The sequence below is a fragment of the Dunckerocampus dactyliophorus genome, chromosome 17 (genome assembly GCF_027744805.1).
Source record: "Dunckerocampus dactyliophorus isolate RoL2022-P2 chromosome 17, RoL_Ddac_1.1, whole genome shotgun sequence".
Lineage (NCBI taxonomy): Eukaryota > Metazoa > Chordata > Actinopteri > Syngnathiformes > Syngnathidae > Dunckerocampus > Dunckerocampus dactyliophorus.
This window is the reverse complement of record NC_072835.1, coordinates 16,991,890-17,015,732: the sequence shown is the minus strand read 5'-3', so window position 1 is coordinate 17,015,732 and position 23,843 is coordinate 16,991,890. Positions and strand designations below refer to the sequence as shown.

Genomic DNA, 23,843 nt, shown 5'->3' with positions numbered 1-23,843 from the left:
AAAATATGCATATTGAAGCGAATTTTAGCTTTTTTTTTGCCTAAATTAAACATTTTCATGCATAAAGCATTAGGCATTCAGAAGACGCATTCAAAGACGCTGTGAATGATATGTAGTATTCTAGACTGGTCACTAGGTGTCAGTACTGTTACTGCATTGTTCAGTCAGACACACACACCATACTTGATCACCAGAACAACAGGCTTTTATTGCAGGTTTGAGTTATCTCACAACAGGCACAATAATCCCATAATAAAAATCCCTAATAAAAACACAGGCGACTGTTGTGGCCGTAACCCCCGACTGAACCTCGACTCTGCTCCCGTAGGGAACACATTTATAGCAGCACACACAAGCACGAGTCTTATTTACTGTATGTCTTAAATGGCTTATTTACTCTTTTTATGTCTACTATATTGCGTAATAAGAGTGTGCTATTTCATGTCTAGAGGGATCTAATAATGTTTTTAAAAAAACGGATTTAGAAGGTCGTAACAAGTTTTCTATGCTCTAACTATGAAAATATTCCATTTAAAAATAAGGACTCCTACTTTGTGGAAATTTTGAACCAATTAACAGCTCCATACACCAAATTTGATCAAAATCTGTTCACACCTTTGAGTTGTTTTCTGTGTTTCAAAACCAGTCCAGATGTTGCTCATGATCAAAAGGTTCCCCATTTACACGCAAGCAACCATATTTAATCCACATCCATTCACACCAATTCAAAGATTCTCATCAAAATCTGTTCAACCCTGTGTGTTACAAAACTGATCTTGATTGAGATTATGGATTAAAAATGATCCGCATCCATTTTACATAATGACCTAAAGTGTATCAATTAATTAATTTCATACTGTAGTTACAGGATACACCAGATATCATATCTATTAGATATCAGATCTGGGTTCGATCTAGCTCATGTCCATACTGAAGCTAAGAATTTCACCTATAGCCCCTTACAAACTTAAAATAAAACATCCTGATCCGGTTCCACACTAAATTTAAGGTGACTGCATCATAGGGGGTTTAAGTGATGCTGGTAACCAACACTCACACACACAAATAAAACATAACCTCCTCCTTGGTGGAGGTAATAAAAAACCACCAGTGGTCAGACCGCGTGGCTGCTGGGAGCTCCTCCCACCCCTTCCCTCCTCCCACGGTCTGCTGCAAAGGAGTCCTGCCTGCTGCACCTCTGCACAGCTCACACTCTCAGTGCAAACAGCAGCAGCAACGCGCACGCCTGCAAGGAGACGGGGGAGCAGCGCTGAAGCTCCCCGCCTTGTGAACCTGTCTGTGGAATAAGACAAGACGGATGTATCGGTGTCCTGGAGGGATTCCAATGCATGACTTTTAAACTGTGGTCTTTGGTGTGGTGTTTTTTTTTTTTCTGGAGGGGTGGATTCTGTGTTGCCAGGCAAAAAAGAAGTCAGAGCAGGTAAGCTGTGCTAACCTTCCTAATGTACTTTTTTTTTTCTTTTTTCTTTTTTCTTCTTCTTCTTCTTCTTCTTTTTTTTTATAGAATTCTGTTTTAGCACACAATGAACATGTTGCTCCTTTATACTTATTTAGGATTAAATAGGAAAAAAAATGTTGAATCCAATTTTAATATTATAAACACACGTTAAATGATCTCATTTTAAATGATGGTTCAATGTGCACCAAGAAGTGAGGACTTCATGTTATCATTGTGACGTCACAACAGGTATTTTGCTCACTTTTTAATAACTTATCTCATTCATTCATGTGGCTCCCACACATGTGCAGTAACTTCAGAACAATCAGTGTTCAGATGACCTAGCACTACACAACAATTCAAAGTGCAGCTTGAGCAGCTGCTGTGTGTTGATAAGCCCTCCAGCTTCTTTTCCTAACCTTTTTATTACTGCTCCCCCTCGGTCACCATGTTTGTAGTCTAATTAATTGCTGGCTCACAAGCACAATACGGTCTTGTCTTTCATGACGTATGCCTGTCTTTCCCCCCAAAAAACAGCTATTTACTCAGGCAATTACTCTGTCAAAAATTGTGTCCGGGTGACTATCGTAGGTAATGAAGCACACACACCAAGTCGTAAAACGGAAATGTATTTCTTTGCATTTGTGAAAAGCTTTAAAAACTGATGACAATGTCAAACAATCCTTCTAATAGCGCTAAAAAATATTATTAAAAAAAAAGCTGTAATATGCATTACAGGCCAGTAGTTGGCGATGTCACATGGTAATGAAACACTCAAGGACAAAACCGCCTTTTGAACAACCAATGTTGACGTGTATGATACAAAAATAAAGACGCTTGTAAGTAATGCGTCATGTAAATGTAGGCTTTGCGAAAATGTAACGACTGCATTCTGATGTCATTGCAAACTTTCACTTTGTGACACATTTTTAGACTCCCAAAACAGACCTGTCAAGTAAAAACACCAGCCAAAATGACATATTTTTAGTTTAAAAAAATCTCGATTTGTGTGAATTATTACACCTTTAATAGCACCACCTTGGATTCAATCAAGAAACTACAGTATAGTCCCAAGATATTGTGAATTTGTTATTTATATATAAATGTCCAATAAACTGTACTGTCATTTCTCTATTCTGTTTACAGCCACTAGGGGGTATAGTTGCTTTGCTAAAGGGTGGCAGACAGGATGTGATGTCAGGGGTTCATAGTTGAGTTTCAGCTTGCCGTGCGTTACGACCGCAACATAAGCCCATGTTTTTATTAGGGATTATTTTGGCTGTAGTGAGATCATTCAAACCTGCAATAAAAGCCTGCCATTCTGCCAACCAAGTCTGGTGATTGTGTGCCTCACGGAACATTACAGTAACATTACTGACACCTAGCGAAGAGTTTAGAATACTACGTCAACATCTTTGAATGCGGATTTTGAATGCATGTATTTGTATTTTACTTCATTTAGCCAATTTTATGCTTGAAAAATGCTTAATTTAGGCAATAAAATATGTGACATCATCTTAAATATGCAGATGTCTTGACTAATAATGGGCCGTATTCAATCATTAACCATCTGTGAAGCCGCCAAAATCGAACCATGTAGTGGCAAGGGACTACTGTATTTCTTTTGTTGATATTCTTACAAAGTAGTATGAAAAGCCAACAATTGCCACCTTCACGTCTTTTTCTCATCTCAGGGTGACGTTTAACATAGTCATGAAATACATTTCTGCTGTTTTGGAAGTTGTCATGTGACTGAACTTGCTGTATGAGGAAGTGAGGAATTTTGGACCTTGAGCTTGAGGAGGTGTGGAGAATGTAGACAGTGTGGTCACGCTCTTGTCAAACAAACATCCCAGAACATGTCGGTGGACGCAGTAATGACCTAAACGGAGATGTAAGGTGAAGTTTGTTTGGAGGATAAATCGACAGACAGCAGAAAAATGTTGGGCATTCACAGATGATTCTCCAACATGTCCTCCTCCCTTTCTGTTGCTGTCATTGATCCCCTGCTGGGAAAGTGAAACGACAGATCGACTTACTGAACACACCATGACAGAACACAACTAAAGTCGGCCGAACAATCTAAATATGGATCAGCATCAAATTGTACACTTTCACAGATGACCACTTCCTATGTATGTCTGTTTTTTTTTAAATCAGAGAAATTCCGTAATATGTTGAAAAATGTTCCATTTATTTAAAATTATACAGTTTTGCATCAAAATGCTTTATTTGATGGAATATCCCCCACACCTGCACAAAGTTTAGTAAAATTCCGAAGTAGATTTTGCGTAACTGCGCTAGCTACCTGGCAAACAAACAAAAAAAGTTGACAATGACAATGAGAGCAAGCAATTGGCACTACCTGCATTGCAGGAATTTTGTGTCTTCGGGCAAATAACAGTAAAGTGTCAATGGGCACAGTTTAAAAACACTGACTTCAAGAAAGTAAAAATATCTTCTATATGAATTATTCCAAAATAGAGAAAATCAAAATTGTTGTGATGTACATGGGCTGTGATTGAACATTAAAAGCTTACCACTGACATATCAGACAAATCGTATCCACCAAAATCGTAATTGTTTTTTTTTTTTAATAATGTTTTTTTGTGAACTGAAAACAGATAAAAAGTGTATCGTGACAACAACATTGTTGGTGCATGGAAACAAGGTAGACGTTTTTGTAAACAACAGTGTTACTGTTTCTGTGTAAACACTAAATACAGTACGCAGGACACGCGGATATGTGCTGGTATGTCATTGTCAAATAGTAACCGTGCTGTGGCTGTGTTTGCGCTAATAACACTCCTGGATAAAAGAAGTGCACTGTATATTCACTCCACTGCTAATGTGAATATTAAAACAAGAGCTTTGTCTGCGTTTAGTGTTTGTTTGACATCGCCAACTACTGGCCTGGCATGCACATTACAGCGTTTGCAGGTTTGTTTAAATCAACTCAACGTAACTGGAAGTAGTTGGTGGAGTGGTTGGCCCACATAGAAAGTGGAAGACATTCCAACCACTTCTCGGTCACAATCAATGCAAACACAAAACAAACATGAATACTTTCTGATCAGTCAATGTTTGGTTTAGATCAGGGCTTCTCAAATGGCCTCGAATTGGGACACACATTTTCCAATGGTCATTAAGTCATGACCTGTTTTTATTCAAGTCATTTTTCATTTGTATTATTTTTGACCATTTAATTCAAGTCAATTTTCTTTTTTTTTTTACACTTCTATTTAAGTAATTTAATTTTTTTTAATTGATTGAGTTTTATTTAGATAATTTTTATTTTGTATTTATTTTTATACAATTTCATTGAAATAATTTAATTCATTTTTATTATTTGTAAGTTTTTATTTGTCATTTTTATTTTCATTTATTTCATTTTCTCCACTTTTATTTAATTCAGTCATTCTGAGTTTTCTTTATTTTTCATTATCTTTGGCACTTTTTATTTATTTAGTCCTTCATTTATTTATTTTATTAAGTAATACATTTATTAATGATTAAATAATAAATTTGTATTCATTATTTTATTTTTTTTTTATACTTTTATATAACTCAAACCAAGCAAATGTATTTGTTTTTCCAAAATCACCTGTCATCTTTTGAAACACGGATACACAAAATTACATTCCCAAAGTGCATTTTATGGAATTTATTACGGCACTGAAGGAAATGAGGAAGAACACGATAACTGCATGGACACAAACAATGCATACATTTAAATTAAATATCAAAAAGACCACAAAATCAGAAATTATAATTGTGCAATAAGCATATACCAAGGAGGACTATGACTAAATATTGCTCAGTTTACTTCAAAATTAGTCAGGGATCAGTTGTATATTAAATATTTTACTGTAATTTTTGACTTGCTGTCTGCAACCCGCCCAGAATGCATCCGTGACCCGCTTTTGGGTCCTCACCCACCAGTTGAGAACCACTGGTTTAGACTGACACGGATGCCACGTAGTTGATAGGCGAGGTTCGCCAACTCCCTGCTGTTGTCGTCACAGGCACGACTAAACAAACACCGAGCAAGTGGGCACTTTCCTGCCCAAAGTGAGTCAGCGTGAACAAAATCAAATGCAAACATGTCTTCATTATATTTTTTTATCAACCACCAGGAAGACACCACCTTCCTTAGTCAACATATACAGCATTTTTCTCCCTTATTGTATAAGCTCGTAACTACCACGTGGGACATGTTTGTGGGTCTTTTTGAAGAGCGGCCTAATGGGGTTGTGTGTCATTGCAGCACCTTGTTGAGAGGCAATTAAAGCGGTGTAAGGAAAATGAAGAGGGGGTGCAGCCAGATGCCAGGGAACAAATGATCCCTCTGAAGTGGCGTTGATCCTCTCACTGTCGCTCCTGTTCAACAGGAGGAAGGAGGTGCGCTTTGTTTGTGCCAGGAGGACACACACCACAAGAAGGAGGTGGAGGTTTTTTTTTCTGGGTGTGAGATTCACCCTGGTGAGACTTGCGCCTTTTAGACATTCCTGACATTCCGACCTCTGGGACGCTTGAGGCTCCTCCATCTTCTTCTAGCATGTCGGGGGCTGCCGAGGACCTCGGGGGGGCTTTTATGTTGCAAGGCTCAACAACAAGCAGCCTGTCTGTGCTTCAGCAGACACCAAATAGCCGCTAATTTAGGAGGCCATGGGAACGTAAAGTAGTGCCGCTGTTCTCCTTAAGTTACATCTACACATGATGATATTTATAACCTTATAGAGATCTCCTATCAGGCTTTCTTGTGGCTGTTTTTACATTGGAAGTTAGACCTTTGATCCTTTCAATTCACACCAAAAATAAAATCTCCAGGTACAGTTAAGAAGCCAAGGCCACGCAGTAGACACAAATTCTGGACCAGCTTCAAACTGAACACCTTCATTGATAAGTACCGCTTGCATATACCTGAATGTTGTCATTCATTCATGCTTGATCCACTGGAACATGCCCAGTCTTGCAATGTTAACAAAAGTAGGGGGAAAAATTACTGCACTAAAATTTTATGAGATTTTCCTTTGCACATTGTCCAAACATCCACATTTTATAAAGAAAAGCCTAAATTCGCACAGAGATGCACCTTTGTAAATGTCTCTGTGTGTGTGGACCTGGCCTACATAAGATCATTTTGTGATTGCGTTTTTTTTGTTTGTTTGTTTGTTTTACATTAAAGTGTTAACATAAAATAAAACCTAATACAAACCATTTTTTAAAATTTTGTTAAGCTGTTTTAATTCAACTGTTTACATTTTGTCCATTATTTTTATTTGGTGTTTTAATTTTTATTTTAAAAATATTATACTCAATGTATCATTCTTATTAATGCTTCATTTTTTTAAACATTAAACAGATTAATACAATTTAAAAATTAAAATTAAGTTTTTTTGTTTTGTCAAACTATGTATTTAATTTATTTTTACATTCATATTAATATTACATATTAATATAATATATATGTGTACATATGTTGGCCCGTGGGTCCATGTTGTGCTGCTGGCTGCTTATTTCAACCTCATCCTTTTTTCCTTTCTAGCCATGACAGTGCGACCTGCGTGTGCCGAAACACTCCGTCGTCGCTTCTGACCTTCCAGACGATCGAGTGAAGCCGAAGATGTCAGTGTGCAGTGACTTTGCAGAACACGTGTGGAAACCCGGCTCTTGTAAGAACTGCTTCCACCAGCTGAGCGCACACAGGCATACGGTCGGCGGCGGCCTGGATGGCGCTGCATCCGCCGCGTGTCTAAAGAGCAGTCTTGGAGGCGATGAAGAAGCTGCAGTGACAGCGCCTTCACCCTACAGCAAGCCCACCATCGCCGTTAAGCCCACCATGATGAGCCTGGACACCAGCGACTCCATGGCTGACATTAACATGAACATAGAGAAGGTGATTCGTCTTAAACTGTTAATGTCTGATAAATGCTTATGTTCTCTAACCTTTATTTTTTGTGTTACAGAAAAACGCAAAAGGTTTAAAGAAGCTTCTGGACCTCTCCTCGCTTTACATTGGTGGCAACAGCTGCAATAAAACCCACAGAGATTCATCTCTTCAAAGCCCGGAATCCAAGAAGGACTATTGCTTTTCTCAACCTTCCTTGTCCCCCAAAGACTCCATGATCCTCAGCAATAGAGGTCCTCAAAGTGTCAAGAACAATGTCAATGTGGACACTTCTAGGCAGCAGAATAGTATCGTCACCCCCAGAACCAATAGCACTTATAACTCGAGTGGTGGAGCTAAAAGTTTAAATTATCATTGTCAAAATTCTGTTGAGAAACTGTTCCCTGTGGATAATGGTCCAACCAGTCCTGCCAAACTCCGTAGCAATGGGATAAGTACCACTGTTCTTCCAACCAAGACATCCAGCACTTCACTCAACTCTTTAACCTCCGCTTTATCTGTGGACACTCTTACTAACAGTCAGTCCTCCATCCACTCGCCTCCTGTCCTATCCAAACAAAACAGCCCCTTAGACTCCTCATTTGGTAGCAGTACAGATTCACTACCAGTGACCGAAGGTTCCATTGGGAGCCCCCAAACGATGAGTAACTCCACACCCAATTCTCCCAGCGGACCAGACTCTGAACCCATTTATGCGGAGAGCACCAAGAAAAAGCGCAGGCCGCAGGAAAATGTGTTGCAAAACCATTCATACACTGCAAAACAGACTAAGAACTCCACAGGAGAAAGTCAGCGGGCAACCATTACCGTAATGGCTGCCCATATAGAGGAGAGCAACAGGCCAATTTACCTTAGCAGCCCTGATTCTGCCATCAGCACCCAGTGCCACTTTAGCCCCACAGCACATAATGACCCCGTTAGCACAGCCTTCCGCTGGCCCAGCCCGAGCCGCAGTGCACCCTCCTTGGTTACAGAATCCAGCCTTTCTCCTTTTCTCTGCCCCAAGCCTCAGTCTAGCCCGCCCATTCCACCAAAAAGAACCACCCGGTCACCCAAACTGGGCACCTCTAGCCTATCTCCGTCCATCTCCTCACCGGTTCCACTTCCAGACCTCCCCAGGCTAAGCACCTCTAGCCTCTCACCATCCATATCTTCTCCAGTTCCTCTGCCAGAACTCTCCATGCTTTTCATGGTGTCCGCCAAAGAGGGACACTTCAAGGTCCAACCAGAAAACCACAGCCCAGCAGCATCTGATCGATGGCATAAGCACCACAACCACCACAGCTCTGCCTGGAATGGTTGCATCGAGGAGGAAGAGGAGGAGGAGGAAAGGGAGCGGAAAGAAGGTGAAAAGAAGATGCTGACAACTAATCCCGGGTCTCGTGTGACAAGCCCAGTCAATGGTGCTGCTGTCTGGAAGGAGTCCAGAGACTGTAAGGCCCTAAGCAGCCCCCCTCGAATGACAGAGCCAGGCACGGCCCCCCCTTCCCTACCTAACAATGGCGCCTGTCAGGGGGAAAGTGAGGGCGCCGCTGCAGAGGAGGAGGGCAAGCAGTGCGGGAGCATGCTGGTCAAGCAACATGACAGCGCAACAGCAGAGCCTCTGGCAGTGAAGAAGATGGGATCAAGCAGTCATGAGACCAATCCAATACCACCACCACCTCCACCCAAGAAACAGCACAGGTGAGTGTGAACCACTTAACCAGTGTTCTGTGGTATCTGTTTGCAAGACTTCGCTGACATACAAGTATAGTAGAATTCCATACCCTCTCTCTTATTTAAGGTACACTCTAAACTAATAGGGTGAATTACTGGAGTCCAAGGTGAGGTGGTGTCCAGGGGTCCTGGGTACCTCTTGTCCTGTTCTGTTTTTGTTGTGGTCCTTGTTGGAATTTTGAACCATATTTTCCTTGAACTGTCAGGCCAAACACCGACCATTATATAGCAGAACCACATCTATTCTGAGGGTATAGTTTAGATTGTGTATTGCCCCTTTAGGAATCGGTCATGATCCCAAGATGAATGCAATCCAAGGGGAACCGCAAGTTGTCCTTCACTGTTCGTACCTGTGACTCACATTCGCTTTAATGGGACAGTAATTCATCCATGACACGCTGCTTTGCACATACTACATAATTTAGGGGCACTTACAGTACTCTTGACAGGATAAATGCCTTTTTCTCCTCTCTGATGGGACAATCTATAGTGTTGGTTGCACCTGACTGCAGTCGACTGTGCGACGCTCACTGTGAAAGCTTTATTCCAAGCACTTTGGGATCATTCAAACAGTTACAGCATCTTCCTCAATGCCTGTGTTGTCCTATTCATGGTAGTAATGTGACTTTTTTTATTGTAATGAACACATAAAATGGGTCAGTTAAATGGCACCCTTTGTTTGACTGCAGCCCAATAGCCCTAATAACATTGGGGCACTGTGGTAATGCTAAAGAAATCATTATTTTCCACTGGAATCCAGTGGAACCTCTAAAGTCTTACAATTTGGACTGTAACCAAAATTGTTTTTGGATAAATGTGCTACTAATGTTGCAGAGATGTTAAATAAGAACAAATTGGTAGTCGACTACTGCTGCAAGGTTGTGCTTGATTTTGCACATTCCAGTGTCAGTAGCAATGTCTAGGGCTGGACCGCGATACAGTTTAGCACTACACCATGATAACATTTCAGTTATGTTTGTTTTTATGGTATTTACCATGCTTAGCGTCTGAGAGTCTGGTGTGCAATCCACACTTGTGAGCCAACTTACACAACAATCAGAAGAGATTGTAGTGAGATGCTCGTTTGCTAACATCCTACATCATTTATTTTGTTATAATAAAAACATGGCAAAAGGCAGAAGGCAAAGCATCGAGGTATATTTGCGCCTTTAAAAGAGTAGAGTACAGTCGAAGTGACAGCATATTCTGAAACATTAAAACATGGTGCCATTCTGGCCATTTGTGAGCATTTTATTAGTGCCTCAAAATGCATAGACTTTAATTAAACATTTCTGAAAACGGAAGTTTTTTTTTTTAACGTCACCGTTATTGTCTTGTTTGTATAAATCAGGGGTGTCCAAACTTCTTTCAGTAAGGGCTGGATAAGGAAAAGTCAAGGGACGCAAGTCCCATTTTGATCTATTTGGTAAAAAGCCTTAGAAAAGATGGTTTATAAGCCAAAATTTTGTGTCGGTTTTGTGTAACAAGTGACAAAGTGTATCCTGTCATCCCTCGCCACTTAGCACTTCAAATTTCTTGGCTTCACTCTATCATGGTTTTTCAAAAATAAATTAATAAATCATGTTGCTTCGTGGTTGAATACAGCCTATTACTAGTTAAAAAACAGGCATATTTCAGCATTTTTTTTGGCCTAAAAGAATCATTTTCAAGCATAAAAATGGCTAAATTAACTAAAATGCAAATATAAGGCATTCAGAAGATGCATTCAAAGATGTTGTGATGATATGTAGTATTCTACACTGGTCACTAGGTGTCAGTAATGTTATTGTAATGTTTGGTAAGACGCACAAGCACCAGACTTGATCAATGGAACAACAGGCTTTTATTGCGTTTGAATTATCAGGCACAATAATCCCTAATACGGGCTACTGTTACGTAGCCACTCTTACAGCAAGTGTGAAGGTGACTATGGGGGTTAGTTCATGTCTAGCAGGCTCTAATAACGTTAAAAGCTGGATTTACAATGTTGTAAACAGGTTTTCTATGCTCTAACTAAGAAAATATTTGATTTTGAGTTTGGTTTCATTTAAAATTGTACAAAAAAAACGAGCTGTGTGCTGCAAATGGCCCCAGCTCACACTTTGGACACCCCTGGTGTAAATGATAAAAATGCTAATCTGTGAAAATGTGTTAAATGTTGAGTGTCGGCTTGTGTTAGTACATCGTAATCAAAGCAAAGAGGTCGCCCTGCAGCATTGTTGTGTTTATAGCGCTTCAACAAAGTGTTCCGTTACTAGATGAAGCTGGTGTAAAATATCAGTAGCACAGTGTAATGCAGTGGCGTATCATCATGCCAACAACTTAAGACGTCCTGGTTATGTGAAACTTGATATATTTCTCGTCCTGTTTCCATGTGTTGGAATTGGCACTCACTCACTCGCCTTTTTTAGTTGAGATTTTACAGCTTTTCCCATTTGAGTTTTTTTTGTGGATTTAACCAACAAGTTGGTAGTGCACTTGCCTGCGCCTCGTGAAGCATTATGTTGTCATGAATCATTTAAAAGCCACAGATGGTTGAGGAAATGCGACATCAATGCACGATAAAACGCGCTGATTCTTGCGGATTTTTTAAGCAGCGAGTTTAGCCCTCACATCGCGCTACAGGCCGCCTGCAGGTTAGTGCGCACGTTGTTGTGTTTTGGTGTGGAAGTAAAAGGACTCTTCAATAGGGGGAAGGCATGTCAGCTGGTCAGAGCTGGAGATAGCCAAAGGGGAGGGGCTCTGCTGAGCAGATTGTTGCCCCGGGTAACACCCAAAATGTCCCACTCTGGCAGTGGCCGCCAATAGGAGCCGAATTAATAGATCAGGCATGTTGAGTCTGACCACTTGCAACGTGAGCGAATCTATCTGCTGAGACTTTAAATACACACATGACCCTAATGGTGCTGCAACTCATGTGGCTGATCCACAAGCTTTATTTTTTGGGGGACTTCTGACCACAGCCTCTGGATCATGAGGTAGGCAGCTTTGTCTTTTGATACTGGGAAGATGCTGACATTGGGTTGGAGGGCTCAAAATGACATCCATTTTACCATCTTGAGGTGTTATTACAGTGGTTAACTTCTTTTATACTTCTATGACAGTTAAATGTTAAAACATTGTGTTGACAGTTAATAAAAACATTATGACAGTTTGACCTTGGACCATATTAATTTCCTTTTCCTTAATTCCTTTTGGAAATTTGAATGTGTTCAACCTTGGAGGCGTCACAATATTTATTTAGCTACATAAGTGGGTGAAAATATAAAAACAGCTCTCAGTGCTAAGAAGAGGATCCAGAACGGAGACGGTTTTTTTGACACAACACAGAAACCTGCTGTTTATGTGTAGGTTGCATGATTGTATCAAGGTGTTGCATCACATTTGGTGTTCAGGTGTCCCTCCACAAGCCGCCTCCCTCTCCCAGATTGTGAGTCAGCCCAAATTCTTTCCAAGCTCCACCTAGCTGAAGTACCATCCTATAAAATGCCTAATTACTAATGCAATACACTCAGGCACCTTAAATGCTGGATATTCGTTTTTGACGTCAGGATCACATGCAACTACAACATGTCTGTTTGTGTCACCAACTTTTGGTCCACACTGGGACTACAAGGATCTCGGTTAGATGATGATGCAGTGCAGTCAAAGGAATGTAAATCACAACCTTCGTGGTATACTCCAAACATATGATATAGGCTGAAGCTTTGGTGTTTATTGTAGGAAATGTGCAATTAGGATGTTGATTAAGTGTTGTTTGGACTAAAGCCGGGCATCCCTAAAATAAACCAAAAACATCCTTTTGAGTGCTGCATTTTTATATCATGACATGTTTTTACAAGTTGTATATAGTGTGTGTACAGACATTCTTTGCTGTTAACCTAAAGCTGCTTTTTCTAAACTATATAACAACAATACTGCTATTATATATAATTATATTATATCACTATTACAGGGCAGGCTCCAGCATATCCACAACCCTAGTGAGGACAAGCAGTACAGACAATGGATGGATGGAATTTATTCTATTTTTTGTTGTACTTTTTTCTAGTATATACTGTACATATCTGTCAAAAAATATACAGTGGAAATGAAACAGACGCTAACCGAATCCATTTTTCCCATAAGAAATAAGGTAAATCAAATTAATCCGTTCCAGAAAGCGAAAAATGTTGACAAAGAACATGTTTTTATGGTTTTACAATTATAGCAAACACCCAGAAAACAATTTGAAATGCATATAAATACATTATAAAGGATGAATAAAAGGAATTAAAAAAATTAACATTTAAGGTTTCTTTTACCTTCATTGAAGGACTGTGTCTGTTCCCAAAATCACGATGTGGCAGCGAGATCAACACCTTCCTCTTCAACACTATCTTCCTGTTTTGCAATGAGTCGTTTTTTGAATTCAATAGTGTTTCTCACCTCAGTGACCCAAAATGGAGCCAGAGAACGTTGTAAGTGCCAGCATTTTGATAAAGAAGGTGAGAAACACTATAAATAACTCATGACAAAACAGGAAGGTGCTGTCCGTGTTGATCTCGCTGCCGCATCATGTGTTTGGGATCGATCACGTCTTCAGTGATAGTAAAAATAACCTAGAATGTTCATTTATTTCATTTGTCATTTAAACTCATTTAGAATTGTTTTTTAAATTTAAAACTATCATTTTAAAACTGCAAAAATGTGTTTTGTGTTAATATTTTCGAGTCAACCGCTGATGACATCATAGATGAGTGACGTGACTTACGGTTTCTGTTCCTATGTAGTGGCAAGCTAATAGGATGCTAACAAGGATGTTTTGTGATTTTAAAAATACATTAAGAACACAGTTGGACTCGCGCAGTATATTAACAACACGACAAGATGAACACCATATTTTACGCTAACCCGAGAATGCATGCAAACCAAGGCAAATTTGTGGCGTACATATTCGACCGAAAAACACTACCACAGTATATTATTGACTATTATTATATTATATTATATATTATATTATAATATATTATATTATATTATATTATAAAGTCTATTTTATTGTAGAAAAATGTTTGTACAAATCAAGATGTGGATTCCACACGGGTAGAAAGTATAACTTTCCTCATGTTGTGGTCCAAAATAAGAGTGAAGTCACTGGAGACTTATTGGTTCGTGCACCTCCTCCCACGGGTCACAGACGGCGTTTGACATTCTTTCACCAGAGAAAATCTCATGTTTTGGAAACAAATTCTGTCGTCTAGCGGGAGGTGTGCTTAGGCCTGCGTGTGTCTTCATGCGGAGACAGTTTTATCATTTAAACTGTACGCCTTTTGTAATGACATTTGCCTCTTCATCCTCCTCGTCCATTTGTTCTGCTGATTTATGGAGGAAGTGAAGCCAAAGGCCAGTAGATAAATGGAGGGAGGAGTCGTTTTGTGATGGAAGATGGAGGGATGGGACGCTGTTTGCCTGAGACATTAGAAGCTCTAATTAGACTACTGAGTGGCTGTCACTCACACTAATTGGTCGCCTTGATTAGGAAGTTCGTACGTGCACAGTTTTAATCAGCAGTGGTAAAAGTAGAAGGGTCTACCGCCTGAGGACCAGATGCGAGTTGTAGGTCAGCATAGCTGAGCATCCATGTGTGGGAGACACTGCCTGAGGGAAAGGTAGGTGAAGTCCATGAACACAACAACAGTGACTGGGACGGAGGAAGCGAGATTCAAACAGACAACCCTCCCATTACTGAACAACCCGCTCTAACACCTGCGCCACTGCCACCCAAAACCGCCCAAAACAGATGAAAAACAGGCTACACATTGTGAAGAACAGTAACAGTATTGGTTTTGGTGTTTTAACTCGATACATGCATGCATAAGTGTTCCGATCTGACACTTTTGGTTGTTACATAGAAAGGATAATATCAAACAAACTGTAACAAAACCTGTGGGACTTTTTCACAGACAGTAAGCGACTGTTCTCATCAAAAAGTGTCCTTTTACCTTGGCCAGCCTAAGGCACAGCTGTATGATAATTACATTTGTGAATAACTTTAGAGAGAAATGGGCTTTTCGTGTACATAGACAAAGTTATAGACCGTCAAGTTCAGCTCATGAAAAATGGGAGCAAAAACCTGACTTACTTGTTTTGCCATCTGACTTTGGCAACAAATATCAAATTAAACAGGCTTCTGTTTGGACACCTGCATTACTTTTTTTTTCTTTTGCCAACACGTTTACACATGTCACTTTTGAATAGAATCAAATGTTTTTGTCGATAAGACTTCACAGAAGCTTTTTTATTCATATTTGAAAGAGATCTACAAACCTTTTCACTCAGCCGTAAAGGTCAGTTGGCGTCCTGTAGATCAGGGATCCTGGTGGGTCGGGACCCAAAAGCGGGCTGCGGATCTATTGTGGGTGGGTCATGGACAGCAAGTCAAAAAGTACATAATATGTAATGTACACCCGATGTCTGACCTACCTTGAAGTGAAATCGAGTAACATTTTAGTCATGTTCCTCTTTGGTATTTATTCATTACACTGTTATATGATTTTGTGGTATTATTTACAGTAGTGCAATTTTGATATTAAATTTAATTTTTAAATTATGCATTATTTGTATGCATGCAGTTCTCATGTTCATCCTCATTTCCTTGATACAATGAATTTGATTAAATTCCTCTAAAATGTACTTTGGACATCAATGTTTCAAAAGATGCCATAGGCAATTAAAAAAAAAATCAATTTGCTTGGTCTGACTCAAAAGTGTTAAAAAAATAATAATAAAATAAATAAATAAAATTAAAAATGATAAATAAAAGTGAGTCACAGCGTAATGACCATTGTGGGTCCCAGGTCGAATAATTTCAAAACGACTATTTGATTGTAGTGAAATCATATTCAAGTTAAACTGATTTTTAAAAATTAAGTTATACATGGCATGAACTGATGACATTATTTACAAAGGAAAATGCACGTCATGTGATTGACCCAGAAACTAAAAACTAGAACGTTGCATGTCTTAAAAACAGGAAAGAGGATGTTTGTATTGTAGCAATTCAAGAAGTGCACTACGAATGCAAAAATGACAGAAAGTACAATGTGTTTTTCAGTCCTCTTCTTGTCTGTCTTTAACACAGGGTGTCCGGACACATGAGCAGCAGCAACATGGAGTTGAACTGCTCGTTGGAGAGCCCGACCTTATCCCCTCGGGGCCTGGGCAGCGGCGGTCTACCCACTGCCTCCACCGATAATCTAACAGCTGACACTGGTGAGTAGCTTGGATCAAATGCCTCCCCTTTTTTCACAACATGGTACCTACTCAGCTCTACTCGCTATTGCCGCTTTTCCATTAGCAAAAACAGGTACTACTTCTACTACCTGGTCACCTGGTGTGCAAAGCATAACTTTCACGACTATTAGGGCTACTTTGACAAAAAGAAAGGAGAGGTGAGCTTTGAGTGAAATGTTTTCTTGCTGCCCTCAGTGTCCTCTAGAATTAATATTGTCTCATAAGTAAACAAAGGAGACCCTCGTTATCTATTGTTGTTTGTTAACATGTCCTGACTAGAGGGTTGTGGTTTAGACTGAAAACGTACAGAAAACAAACAGAAAAGAAGTGCAGGTAGTGTAATCAAAGAGTTATTGGTTTGGAATTGGAAACCAGCGTGAAAAGTCACTTTAGTAGGCATGTTAACAGAAACAGATGAGGCTCATGCACAGAACCTTGAGGGATGCTACTTATTTGGAAGTTAGTGTTTATTGTCAGTCACATTAACTATGTATTATGACTTCTTGATTAGACAGAGGTTTCAAGTTTCCCAGTTTAGCAGATTCTTCATTATCGCATCATTATAACATTTGGATATTGCAGCACAGTAATCCCTCCTTTATTGCGATTAATTGGTTCCAGATCTGACTGTGATAAGTAAATTTCCGCAAAGTAGGATTCCTGATTTGTAAATATAATATTTTCACAGTGAGCGCACTGAAAACCTGTTTGGGAGTTTTAACATTATTAGAACCCTTTAGACATGAAATAACACCCTTACAGTCACCTTTACACTTGCATTACCCAATAGAGTAGACACAATAATAGAAAATAAGACATTGGAGCCATATTTAAGACATAACATAGACTCACACGTTAATAACATTGGGAGGGTTCTTTGTTTTTTTCTGGACAGCGTACTTCCTGCAGTGGCTTACTGACACCTAGTGGGCAGTGCTACAATACTACATATCATGTCTTTGAATGTGTCCTTGAATGCCGTATACAGTTGTCCCTCGTTACACTGCTGTTCTAATATATTGACTCTATGCGCATAAGTGTTGCGCCATGAGACGTAAACAAAGCTAGCAGTACTGTCGGAGTGTACGGCTACGTATGCCAGATTCATGTCATTTTAGCATTTTAGCTTTTAGTTTTCATGAGTACAAACCTATATAAACACTTAGTGCTATCATGTCAGGTGTTCGCATGTTTAGCGCTGGCATGCTAATATTAGCATAGTATAATTTTTTGACATTTTCGTAAGTATTAACACCCGCAGACACATAGCCCTACCATGCTGGGTGTTGCATGTTAACATTAGCATATTAGCATCGTAGCATTTTACCTGTTTTCATAAGTAGAGACTTATCTAAACACTTTTTTAATTTTAAATGTCGCCTCATCTGCTTCGACACTCGTGCCCCTTCTGCTCATTTCTATTTTTTCCCTCTTTGTGTATTCATTCAGCTGCCGCATTCACACGCAATGTCTTCTGACATTACAATACCTCTACAAAACAAGATGTGTTAGTAGTGAAATACAAAGTGATAATGAAGTTTGGGATGGGAAGTCAGTGCGAAAAGTCGCATGAAAACAGGCACGTTTCACACACAGAACTTTGACGCCACTTTTGATAGAAGCTGTCAGTCATGTGAACTGTAAATTATGACTAAAACAGTCATCAGTGAATTAATAACTCATGGGTTGGATTTTGCTGTGTATGCATCCCCCTTTGTGTGAAGTAGTTCGTCAGTTGTTTGTGTGGAAATGCTGCTGTTTCACCCTGATGCACTTTGTCCACAGTGAACACTAGAGGAACTCCCAAGGTTTTTATTGCAGCAGTCCGTCATCTTATCTCTTCCTCTTTCACACATACACACACTGTGTTGTGACTGCAACCAGAAACCTGGTTTTTACTACTATGAACTCTCACTCAAAAGTTAAAATGCGACATGGTACAAGCCGGCATGTGTCTCCCTCTTGTTTTTTAAGGGGAATTACCCTCATCCTTCTTCTGAAAATGCACTTGTAATTGCTGAGACTTCCTGGCTTCCAGCGTTGTTTGAAGAGATAATTATGGAGCCCGATAACGAGGGAAAAAGGGATTGGCTACATCCTAGTTTTCTTTTACAGTCGTCCTCCTCCCTCCTCCTTACCACACAATTATCTCAGTATCTGTCTTCTCTGGCATAGCCATAAAGTCTTGATTCACAAATGTCTCATGTATGGATGGAACGATGGAAGTTTTCAGCGCGATTAAAGACAAGAGGTAAGGAAATTTTAACTTAGAAGAGGTAGGGAGGCTAGTTTTCAACAAATGTTCTGGAAGTTGGTCTATTATGGATTCACAGTAGATCATGTCCTGTAGCATCTTTCCTAATACTGTAATATCCTTTCTCTTATCAGGATCTCGGGATGGAACACGGCTGTCCTGCTCCTCTCCATTCCTGAGAAGTCCGGGGACCTCAGCACCTCGTTCTCCACACCCTCCCTCGTTTAGCATCTCAGCTAACCAGCCACCTCCACTGCCGGAGAAGAAGATAGTAAACCGCACCGTGTCGGCTCCCGATAACGGCAATTCAAAGGGCATTGTCCTGTCCTACCCGCGCCTCCCCTTCACCGGTTCGGAAAACAATGTGTGTCGACCCAACGATTCAAGCAGGCGAGACAGTTTACCCTCCAGTCCTGTTGACCCAAGACCTGTCTTCTCCTCCAATGAGTCTCTAGAGCACTGTCACGCCCCGCTCGGCCGACCTTTGAGGTCCCGGACTTTAGATGATCCGTTTAAGAATCATGGACGTTTGGGTGTCCACTGCCGAAGCAGCATCACCTGCTCCTCTTCCCCTCAGCTAAGTGCACCCTTTATGCCAACCGAAGCAGGCCCAGCTGCCAACTTGGGCTCCAGTCTGCAATTGCAAACCCTCCTGAGCAACATTGACAGTAGGGAAGGTGTTTACTCAAAACTAGGGGGCCTGTACGCAGAGTCTTTGCGCCGCTTGGCTCTAAAATGCGAGGAACACTTCACGGGTTCCCAGAAGAACCGACTAAGGTTTGAGGAAAGCAACTGGTCGTTGTTCAGGCTCACGTCCAACAAGCCGAGCTGCAACGCGGGAGATGCTGTGTACTATTCTGCTGCCTGCGCTTCCGACCCCAGCAACTCCTACGCCGTGAAGGTAATTCCAAAATGCTACTCTACCCATTTAGTGATCCTTTGCATACAAGGTGTCGCACGTTGGTCCAGAGATTAAAATCAGATGCTGAGCTTGTTTGTTCTGGTACCACTAGATGTTCCTATGTAAAAACATAACAGGAGTAGGAAGGTTGTGTAATCAGTCGCCCCATGACCTTTGTCCTCAAGTCTTTAGGGACTCTTTGTACAGTATTTGAAACCGCTGCCCGGATGCCCAAAGGCTTGCTCATTCATCTTTACAATCCTGCTGGAATTTAGTTTGATAAAACCTCAAAACCTTAATCTAACTTCAGAATGTTATGTACTTAAATCATGAATACATTCAAACTCATAGCTATCATGAGAATTCAAAGGTGTAACACAAAGAATACCTTCTTTTTCGAAGTGATCCCAAGGCACTAAGAACAGCTTTAAAAGTTATTGTTTTGACTTCTGCGTCTCAGGATAAAAACATAAAATCCCTCCCTTTCTTCTGGGGACTAAAAAAACCTTCAGCTAGGGATTATGTTTAGATTTGCATCAGTGGCATTGATTTCACATGAATGGGAACAGGAACTGAATTGGCACTGACCTTGAAACCTTGCTAACAAGAATTCCTTTCTTGTGTTCCTTGGCTCCCCTCCCTGGAATTCCTCCCCTCCCCTATCCATTCCTTTCTTCTTCTTCATTCCTCCTCCCTCCTACCTCGCCAGATCTGCAAGAGTCCGTCCTTGGAGGCCAAGCAGGGCCACCTCTATGGTTTGTCGGTGCAGCAGAGCATGCCCGCCCATTACAACCTGCAGCAGGACTGTGGACACTTTCTGGCCTGCGTCCCCCAGAGCATGTTGCCGTCCGATCAGGTTGCCATGCCAACCTCACCCATGGGGACTTCAACCGGTCAGCAAGCAGAGCGAGAGCGAGTGGTCGTCATCACACCTGAGATCCCTCGTCAGACAACAGCTGATTTTGCTCGCGAGTTTGACTCCTTCCACAAAAGCCAGCCGGAAGTGTACGAGCGCCGCGTCTGCTTCCTTCTACTGCAGCTCTGCAATGGTCTGGAGCACTTGAAGGAGCACGGGGTCACGCACCGCGACCTCTGCCTGGAGAATCTCCTCTTGGTTCCTCACCAGTGCAAACAAGGCACTCCTTCCACCCAGCAGACTGAGACAATTAACGGTTTTAACACTGTAGACAGTCAGCGTCACCTCCCCCGCCTCCTGATCAGCAACTTTGCCAAAGCCAAGCGCCGTTCCACCGAGGATGCTGCGTCAACCAGTGTGGACCCTCGTGTGAAGCGGGACCACGCTCGCTTGGCGCCTGAGATCGTGTCGGCTGCCCAATACCGGAAATTTGACGAATTCCAGACAGGCATCCTGATCTACGAGTTACTCCATCAGCCCAACCCTTTTGAGGTCATCCCTGCCCTGAGGGAACAGGACTACCGCTGCGAGGACTTACCTGCCATCCCATCTGTGTCGCTGTACTCTGCCGGACTCCAACGACTGGCGCAGCTCTTGCTCCAACCAGACCCCATCAAGCGCATCCACATCCAGGATGCGAAGCGCATCTTGCAGAGCCTGCTGTGGGGACCCAGGAGGGACCTGATGGATCAGCAGTGGGAGAGGCATGGGCAAAGCGGGGGCTTGGCGGAGGGGGCCCGACACGAGGGCCTCCTCAACTGGCTGGATGTCAAACGGGCGTTGCTGATGATGAAGTTCGCCGAGCGCTCGCTGGAGCCCGAAAGGAACGCGGAGCTGGAGGACTGGTTGTGCTGTCAGTACTTCTCCTCGGCTCACCCTCTGGCTCTGTGTCACACTGCTGAGCTGCTTTACTCGCTCAAGTAATGCTGGAAAAAATGGGAGCATGGAAAGTGGTTATGAGAAGACTGATAATGTCACAAACTAATACGTATATATGGACACAGATTAGGACATGCCCTCAAAATTGAAGAAAATATGTCAATTATTTTGTAGTCTTCCAAGTCTGGCTTGTGATCTCTAGTTGCAGCTCATCCCAAAGGTGCTTGATGGAAACTAAATTCATCTAACCCCAACTTTACAAACCTGCTTTGTCATGCCAGAACAGAAAAGGGCCCAACTGATTTTCCCAAACTGTTCCCACAAAGTTGGAAGCTTACAATTGTCTAAATATAACTTGCCAAGATGAAGAATTAGGATTCAAGAGGTCTAGCTCATTTATCTCAATGTGTATCATCAGTAATACAAGGCTTCCTTAAATGGGGTTTCTTGTTGGCTTGTATCTGAAGTGGAGTCCCTCTAGGTTCACACTTGTTTTCATTTAACATTGGCTTCCATCCCAAAACTTTGACTCTTCTGTTTTTACCTTCAAGGAATCTGACCGTGTTCCTTATTTCATTAAAGATTTGGGTTAGCGGAGTCCCTCAAGGTTCCCTCCAGAGTCCTCACCTGGAGGACACTGAATCAAACTACCACACTTAAGAAATATAAGACCTCTGATCTCTCATAATTGTTATTCCATCAAATACTGAGGGAATGGAGTCCCTCAGAATTCACGACTCGACCCCCACCTTTTTTACTTTCACATCTAAGAAGGAATTAAGGAGTCTCATACAGTCCTAATACTTTTGCTCATATGGTATATAGCTAGACGGGTGCAGACAGCGCGGCACTTTTACTTCTTACAAAAAGGAAACACTGTGAAGCCACCTACTTCCTGTGAGCACTACCGCTACATGCGTCAACCAACCGTCCATTTACATTCTCATATGGCTCATTTTCGTAATGTTACACTTTTAACACTTTCTGTTGTCCCATTCTGTATTTAAAGCATAACTGGCACCTCTACTGTTGTCTTGAGCAAAGTACTAATGTGGTGTATAGACAATGGTACCGTTTTTTGAACAATATCCTTTGGAATGTCTTTGATTTAATTATCTGCTGGCTAAAAAACATGCAACTCATCCTACTGCTTTTTCTTCCCTTCTTTTTGAAAGATTTTGACACCGTGCCTTCTGTTGTTTGTGTGACTCCACAAAATGTAAATAAATGTTCGGGAGGGTTGTTGCTGTGAAACTGGCTTTTCATAACAACGCTCCATTTTTCTACAATAAATGCCGCAAGCAGGTCTTAAAAAACAAAACTTGCCAATATGAGCGGCGGTTAAACATAATATTTATGTTATTCGTTATCCTGTAGTCATCACTGGAGGTTGTTGTTTTATTTGAAAGTAGCAGCGTTTTATATCTAATAAAAGTGGTGAGAGGTTCACAGACTGCATGTATTTTTTTATTTGTAAAGGGTGCTCTGTCATTACTAATCAACAGACTGTGTGTGTGTGTGTGTGTGTATGTCAATCAATAAACTGCATTTATTTTGTCACTTTAAAATGTGGTAGTTTTCGTCTTCACTATTAGCAATGCCAGCTAGTTTTATGATTAATTATTACTAACTAAATTAACACAACGAGCAAAAAAGTAACCATATGCTGATTAAAACACATTTTACACTTTAAACTACATTTATGTGGCTTAGCAGGCTTACCTAGCACAAATAGAGTATTTTCTTCGAGCAGCGCGTACGTTTTTCACCTTGTTTTAGCTCGTATTTAGGATTAGGAGTGCAGGGAGATGTGGGTTTGCCGTAAATTGAGTCGTAATGTCGCAAAAAGGCGCAAAACATCAGATCAGTTGTAAATCGCCTACAATGCAAGAGATCTGTGAGGAGGTACTTTATATTCCTATAGATCTTTTGATTTAACATTAAGGACATTTATATATATATATATATACCATAGTTTCTGATTTAGCTGTTTAATGCATCACATATGCAAACATTGTTGCATACATTGCTGGTGGTGGTGGGGATAAATAATTGTAAAACACATTCCCCAAAATGATGTGACCTGCATAGTGCACATCTGTAAGGCACCCCATAAAATATATAAACATTCCTTCTACAGGACAAAGTAGAGTTAAATAATGGCATTCAGTACTACAGGTTGTTTTTATTGTGGAATGTTCGGTTTGGAGCCCTGGGCTAAAACAAAGCCCCTCAAGTTTGCACATCCAAATCCTGTGTTTATTGACCCCTCCTTGACTGAACCCCTCCACCCCCAAACACACATACACCCTTTCTGCTTCACATCCCAGCGTCCAAACCACTGGCTGCTGCTTGTCATAGGTGGGGCTGTGCATGTTGCTATGGAGCTTTGGCCAATGGAAAGGCATTTTCAGGAGAGCAAGAACTAGAGTCCAAATATCCGCTGCTAACTGCTCCCCCGTCCTTGTTTGCTCCATGCACCCGAAGTTTGACACTATCTTCTGAATGGAAGTGAATATTGACAAAAAGGAC

At 41.0% G+C, this 23,843-nt stretch overlaps 1 protein-coding gene and 1 long non-coding RNA gene across 2 annotated transcripts in view; one reads left to right on the top strand and one right to left on the bottom strand.

Annotated features, from left to right (window-relative positions):
- Positions 1-21,003, bottom strand: part of LOC129169730 (uncharacterized) — a 34,199-nt gene extending 13,196 nt beyond the window's left edge. The window contains exon 1 of the long non-coding RNA XR_008566466.1: positions 20,971-21,003. This is a non-coding gene — a long non-coding RNA (uncharacterized LOC129169730). The remainder of the gene's footprint in view (positions 1-20,970) is intronic.
- LOC129169728 (inactive tyrosine-protein kinase PRAG1-like) lies at positions 1,193-22,863 on the top strand. The gene is made up of 6 exons (XM_054756411.1): positions 1,193-1,441; positions 7,008-7,358; positions 7,429-9,053; positions 16,210-16,340; positions 18,750-19,516; positions 20,226-22,863. Exons 2-6 carry the CDS (start codon positions 7,086-7,088, stop codon positions 21,354-21,356), a joined length of 3,927 nt encoding a protein of 1,308 aa, XP_054612386.1. The 5' UTR covers positions 1,193-1,441; positions 7,008-7,085; the 3' UTR covers positions 21,357-22,863.
- Positions 22,864-23,843: the final 980 nt, after the last annotated feature.